The 6,724-nt window shown below is 47.4% G+C and overlaps 2 protein-coding genes across 4 annotated transcripts; one reads left to right on the forward strand and one right to left on the reverse strand.

Annotated features, from left to right (window-relative positions):
- Positions 1–457: 457 nt before the first annotated feature.
- LOC120709438 (nuclear pore complex protein DDB_G0274915-like) lies at positions 458–925 on the reverse strand. Its single transcript, XM_039995067.1, has one exon. The coding sequence runs from the start codon at positions 923–925 to the stop codon at positions 458–460; it is 468 nt and encodes a 155-aa protein (XP_039851001.1).
- A 1,134-nt stretch (positions 926–2,059) lies between these two features.
- LOC120705866 (protein LATERAL ORGAN BOUNDARIES-like) lies at positions 2,060–4,326 on the forward strand. 3 transcript variants are annotated; one of them, XM_039990402.1, is made up of 3 exons: positions 2,060–2,670; positions 3,123–3,914; positions 4,011–4,326. In XM_039990402.1, the coding sequence occupies exon 2, from the start codon at positions 3,149–3,151 to the stop codon at positions 3,896–3,898; it is 750 nt and encodes a 249-aa protein (XP_039846336.1). In that variant the 5' UTR covers positions 2,060–2,670; positions 3,123–3,148; the 3' UTR covers positions 3,899–3,914; positions 4,011–4,326. The 3 variants fall into 3 exon arrangements, with proteins under 3 accessions (XP_039846336.1, XP_039846335.1, XP_039846337.1); XM_039990401.1 differs by having other exon boundaries at positions 2,060–2,576; XM_039990403.1 differs by having other exon boundaries at positions 2,060–2,576; positions 3,123–3,911.
- Positions 4,327–6,724: the final 2,398 nt, after the last annotated feature.

The following is a 6,724-nucleotide window of genomic DNA, read 5'->3' on the forward strand; positions in this document are numbered from 1 at the left end:
ATACAGAACTGAATATGCTAAAAACCGTAAATAAATAAAGTTTTGAGTGCCTTATACGTGAAATTGCAGAGGAGAGAGGACGGGATGGGCTTGGCGGCTCGGCTCGGCCTGCCGTTGGCGGTATGCAAGGGGCCGTTCGGCTCGGCTCGGCCCACCTGCGGGTGGTCGGCCTGCCGGCGGCCGGCTTGGCTCGGCCCGATGAAAAGGGAGGAGGGCAGTTAGGGTTGGGGACCCGAACCCCCCACCCCAGGAACCGCCGCCACCGCCTCCTTGGGCGCGCCGCGTCGCCGCCGGCGGAGCGGCGCTCCGCCGGCGTCGAGCGCCTCCGTGCGCCGCTGCTGTGTCGTGCGCGGCATGTGCTGTACCGCCGCCTCCTCTTCTTATCCCTTTGCTCCAGTCCGTGCCTGCCCCATGCGCCGGTCGTAGTCGTAGACCGCCGCCGGCCATGGCCGGCGCTTCAATGGCCGGAGGAGAGCCCCAGCGCTGCTGGGCTCCATGTGCCGCGGCGGATGCCGGATCGGCGGTCGGTGGCCGCCATGGGGCCAAGAAGACGAGTGGGCGAGGGAGCGTCGGTTGGCGTGGCCGGTGATGTTGGCGGCGTCGATGTCGCTGATGCGGCTGTGGAGGGGTTGCCGGCTTTGTAGAAGGGCGGAGTGCCCCGACGAGCCGCCCGAGTCCCGACGATGAAACTCGAGTGCAACGCCATGGTGGTGCCGCCGATGTTGGTGGAGGGGCCAGCCTGAAGGCCAAGACCGGCATTGCTGGATGTCGGCGGCGTCGGCGCTACGACGTTCCTCTCGTCGACGATGCCGGTCATGTACGGCGGCGTCGCCGTCCCTGTGCGCTCGGAGGAGTCGCTAGTGCTGCTCGAAGCCGCTGCAGCGGTTGTCGAAGGACCAGGCTGATGGCTTGGTGGAGGCGCCATGGGGGCAGGCCGACGGCCTGGACTCCGATGGCGAGGGTGGCCATTGGAGAAGAGGCGGCCGCGACCACCACGGAAGCGGCGACCACGGCGGCCACAATGGCGACGACCATTGCAGGCGACGAGAGGGAAGACGAGGAAACCGTCTCCAAGTGCAAAAAAATGAAGGTCAGTGGAGTCCATACCCAAGGAGCGTGAGGCCTTCCTGCTTTTGCATTCTCGGCGAGTCGTTTTCTGGTCTCGTTGCCGCCTTCTTGCAGGAATTTTGGCAGGGAACGCCGGCGAGGACTCTCTTGCAGTGGCTTCGTTTCCTAGGGAGACGCCGAGTTCCGTACTCGTTGCTTTCTGTGTGTGCAGAGTAGGCGAGTTGTCTATGTCTAGGGGCGTAAAGACGTCATGCCTCTGTGTTTGGGATTGGGAAGAACTCGGTGAGTTCTCAGCGGAGAGGCTAGCGTGCGTGATAACGTGTTGAGAGTAAAATGGAAGAGAGATTGAATGGAGAGGAATCCTCGTGTTCTTATTGATTGATTGTTGTTTATATACAAGACCAAGAGACATCATCCCAAGGGACATGTCCCTTTGGGATGGCCCCTTCAAGGCACCCTTTGGGGGTGGAAGTTCCCCAAGTGGGATTTGCCTACTAATTACAGAATTATATAAATAATTACACTAATTGATCACTAATTAACTATTTTCTTCATAACAGGAAGAAGGATAATGATGTGGCTTTCTAAGAATGCCATGAATACTAAGTATATCACTTACTAGTATTTAATCAGTAGTATACATGTAACTGTCTCTACCCATAAATACACGACGCTTTAATTTGGACAAGATTCTGGTCAAGCTTTTTAAATTCTCATACCAAACTTCACTATGAATCGGCCGCTTGTTGTGTCTTATGTATACTTGTTATACAATACTATGTAGGCTGTGATTGAATAGTTTATACGTATACGTATACACATATACCCTCTTCAGCTACACCCATGGGCAGGAGGAACTGTTTCTGAAAGGTGATGAGGTGAGGAGGAACTGTGGTAGATATTCTTGCGAGTAGTGGCAATGTCACCCTCACACTTTTTCTTGTACTGCCATTAATCTCGGTTTGTCCTTATTTATCTGTTTACTCTCTCTCTCTCTCTCTGCCCCGGGCCCTTTTTTTTTTTCTTTGCAACACCTCCATAATATTCTTCAACTCTCGCTTCCACATTCAATACTGGCCTGCCTTTTCATAGTGTGCGGTCGATCTATACACCTCACCTTTCCCTTGCTGCTGTTGGAGGAGAGAAGCTGATCTTTCTCTCTATATCTCCCGCAGCTCTCTCCTCCACAGATTAAGGTCTGCAGAGAGACAAGAGTTAGGCTGTTCTACCTGATCATATGCCCCTCCCGCAATTCTTCCAGCCACATACAAATTGAAACAAAGAATTGCTTGCACATATCCTGTGTGTCCTTTCCTCCATTTTTTCTCCTCTTTCATTTCAATTTTGCAGCTTTTTAGATAGATAGATAGATAGCAGCAGTGGACATATCATGGAGGAAACAAGCTAGCAGCAGCAGAGAGGAGAAAGGGGAAAAAAAAATCCTTCAACGTAGTCTCTGCCGCTTCAACAGAGATAATCAGATCTGCCCTCTTTGTGACCTTAAAGAGGTGAGGATGAGCAAGCCTCCACTGACCACATGCCCTTGCAGGAGAAATCTGAGAAAACAAAAGCTTTAGTTTGCAGTCTTCTGGTCTTCTCTTGGTACTATTTTATCATTCATGCCTCTTGAGATTTGAGCAAAGATCGTCTTTTTTATTGGGAATCTGTGCTTCTTGTGCCATATCTTGCACACCCACACAAATATACAGTGGATCACCCTCCATTTGTATTCGTGATCATGCTGCTGATTTTCACTGGTCCCTATATATGTCAAATAATTTTGGCAGATAATGATTCTACAGTTTAATTGTCCCTCTTTGTCCCAAGGAAAAGGGGAGAACATATATAATTTCCTCATTTTCTCCCCAAAGATTGCCCAGTTAGATCAGAACTCCTTCAGCTCGAAAACCCTAATCTTCTCCTCCTCCAGCCTTACCAGAACAATCCTTAGCCGAGAAAACCCTAACCCTAAAACTAGTAGCAGAAGATGCATATGCGCAATTTGTTTCTTTGGAAAAAACTGACAATCCGACCCCTCTTTTCAATTTTTGCAGGTAACAGCTTGGTAGCCCCCCGGAAAATGGCATCCCCGTCGAGCACCAGCAACAACTCCGCCCTCTCCCCGGTGTCGGCGTCGGGGACGACGACGCCTGGTGCCGGGGCGCCGTGCGCGGCGTGCAAGTTCCTGCGGCGCAAGTGCCTGCCGGGGTGCGTGTTCGCGCCCTACTTCCCGCCGGAGGAGCCGCAGAAGTTCGCCAACGTGCACAAGGTGTTCGGCGCCAGCAACGTCACCAAGCTTCTCAACGAGCTGCTGCCGCACCAGCGGGAGGACGCCGTGAGCTCGCTCGCCTACGAGGCCGAGGCACGCGTCAAGGACCCCGTCTACGGCTGCGTCGGCGCCATCTCCGTGCTCCAGCGCCAGGTCCACCGCCTCCAGAAGGAGCTCGACGCCGCGCACGCCGAGCTCCTCCGCTACGCCTGCGGCGACGTCGGCATCCCCACCGCGCTGCCCGTCAGCGCCGCCCCCAGGCTCTCCACGGCAATGCCGAGCCCCGGCCAGTTCGCAGCGTCCGCCACCACCGGCATGTACAGCGGCCGGAGGCTGGGCCTCGTCGACGGCATGGCGCCGCCGCCTCCGCCAGCCGGCTGCTACTTCATGCGGAACAGCAACGTCATCAGCAGCCCGCCGGGCGCTGACGTGGCGCCCGTGCTGCCTTACGCTTCCATGGCTAATTGGGCCGTGAATGCCATGAGCACCACCACGACCACCACCTCCGGATCAGAGAGCATTGGGTTGGATCACAAGGAAGGTGGAGACAGCAGCATGTGAAGCGCCATGAATAATAGTAAGCGGCTTCAGTAATTTTCTGCACTGCAATCATGCACATGTAAGTTTGCATATATGCTCTGTGTTTTATGTGTTCTTTGCTTGTCTTGTGCAGTGATTTGCCCCTTGTTAAGTAAGATGCGGAGGGACATGTGCTTCAGCCCCTTTGCCCTTGATGAGCTGGGAGTGCTTACCGAAGGAAGCTTCGGGGAGATAGCAGGGAGCCGAATGCAACCTCAGGTTGATTAAGAGCTAAGGAGCAATCTACCTATCTATCTATCTATCTTTCGCCGACATGAGTTCTATATATATCTGCATCCCCTTTTTGCATGTTGTGCAAACCATACTTTGTACTAAATGTAATCGAATCGAGATCCTGCATTGATCTCTCTTCTTTCCATGATTAATTCTTCGTTTTCGCAGGATCCATCCATCGGTCATTAGTACGTAGAGCATGCTTTGCCATCAGAAAACAGCCACCTTTAGGCCCAATAAACAATCAAATTAAAGGATCCTACTTGCATGCATGAGTAGTAGTACTAAGCTGATGGCTGGGGCCAATCAAAGGGTCTACATTCTCGCAAAAAAAAGGGTCTACATGATCTGCATCTTATATCATATGTCATAGGCACCAGTGGCCTATGCTTGCATATATGCTCCAGATATATGATCGCGAGATGCTTAATTAATAGTCTGGGAGGGAGATTAAAACAATTGTTTATGGCGAGCATCACATCATTTCTTTTCGCAGACATTCTTCCCGTCCATGTTAGTAAACTGTAAAGGCATGGGAAAAGCAGTGTTCCGGCCACTATTCTTATAGGGGTCCCAGATCTTTTTATGGATCTCACTGTTGGTGCATTGTACATGTATTTATTCCGGTCCATCGTCTAGAATTTTCCTCCACTGGTATTAAGTCTTTTTCTAAATCCTGCGGTTCTGACTGCAGGCTACTATAGTTTGCATACTTATTTCGGTCTCTGCTGCGAGAGCTTGTTCATTGTGATCATTTATTTATTCTTTGTCATCGAACTTATTGGATCTGATCGATCGAGTTGCACTTCCTTCGTCTTAGTTCTTCACAGATTTAAGTGTGCCCCGTTCTTGATCTTACTGTTCCTGTTCGTCGCTTCATCAATAGTACTCTGAAAGTCTGAATGCATGCATTGTTCGATCTATCCAGTTCTTGGGTTTTGTTAATTGGTTCAGCACCATTTCTGCACTCCTACTTACCCCAGCAGTTGATATTAGACAAGGTTACGTTGACCAAATTTTTCTAGTGTATAACTTTTTTTTTGTTACAGCTGATATATATATATATATATATATATATATATATATATATATATATATATATATATATATATATATATATATATATATAGTTTAATTATTTGTTGATCCCAAGCTAGGCCTGTACTGGTCATACAACCTTTAATTTTACCAGCCAAAAGATAGCTAGAACTGGGGAAGAGAATTCATTCATCACCACAACCTGAGCTAGTATGTTGGCCAATCACACTAATATATATAGCTTTCAACCAAATTAAAAGCCTCAAAGGCAATGTTTTGTTAAACATGCTTTTGTGTGATCTCTAAGATTCTTGTGTATTTCAGCTATAGTTGAACTTCTAAGTTCTGGATAATTAGATCGCTGTTGATGTTAATTATTTCCTTATTAATTACAACATTGTATATCGTTCCCTTTTTGACGTTAGAATGCTTATTTAATTTGAACCTGCATGTCTACTGATTTTTAGGCATCTCTGAAACGCTTATATAAAAATTAAGTTGAAAACTGTGACCATGGACTACATGTAACATGTGAAAAGAATGTACAAATGTGGCGGTGTTTTCATCAGTCAGAATGAAGTTGGACGTTCCATTCAGCATTTCCATGCATGAATTCAACTTGAGCCAGTACGAAATAATGTGGATGCATGATATTGAAAGAAGTTTTCAGCTTAGAATCTGCTGATTTCCTTCCATATAAACTCCTTAAATCATATGAAGAATGAATATTGTTTGGATGTTAATTAATTGAAGCACTTCTATAATACTATAGTTTATGTACCATGCATATATTACAATAAGGTTCGATATATTCAATATTGTATTTTCCAGAAACAGCTCAATTTATTTTGTAACTATAAGATTATTATGAGATGCACAAAAGCTTAAAGCTAACTTTTGGCCTTGTACCTAGAAAAGGGCCGCGTCAATAATTTGGTCATAGATTATCTGATCGAATTTGAGGTAGCTAGAGGTTACGTGTATTACAAGTACCTAATCTTGACACATTTTTGTTCTCTGTGTTTTGGACTCTCTTCCGCGTCCACCAATTACCTAGTGCGTAATTCCTAACTAGTAAAAAAAAGCACAAACAACAATTACATGCGTGCAACCCTATTTGTCACATTCTCTGCACAGTTCTTACTTTATAGACTGATTGGACAGGTAATGCAACACAGATTTAAGCCGTTCGAAACAGTAGCTAGCTATAGGATGGTCCGCGTGACCAAACGGTCCTTTCAAGCTGGTCCTATTGTAAGAGCTATCCTTAACGTATCATTTTTCTTGGAACTATACGTGCGCATTGGATGCCAAATCGATCAGATTTGTCATTCACTTACAAGAAATAGAAAAACAATGCTATTAATACTAATTAATTAGCAACTAAAATGGAATATTATGCTGATAGGACACCACGTCTTTATGCCACATCTATCCTAATTAGCACAAGTTAACGGCTGGGAATGAAGCAAGATAATGACATGTTGGGTTACACTAACCGTTGGTGTCTAATCAGTTGTCATTTTCTACCGATGC

This window comes from Panicum virgatum, chromosome 5K, assembly GCF_016808335.1.
Source record: "Panicum virgatum strain AP13 chromosome 5K, P.virgatum_v5, whole genome shotgun sequence".
Classification (NCBI taxonomy): Eukaryota; Viridiplantae; Streptophyta; class Magnoliopsida; order Poales; family Poaceae; genus Panicum; species Panicum virgatum.

Bases quoted from the DNA above. Each gene is read 5' to 3' on its own strand.
- LOC120709438 (XM_039995067.1), bottom strand. From the start codon at position 925: ATGGCGCCTCCACCAAGCCATCAGCCTGGTCCTTCGACAACCGCTGCA.
- LOC120705866 (XM_039990402.1), top strand. From the start codon at position 3,149: ATGGCATCCCCGTCGAGCACCAGCAACAACTCCGCCCTCTCCCCGGTG.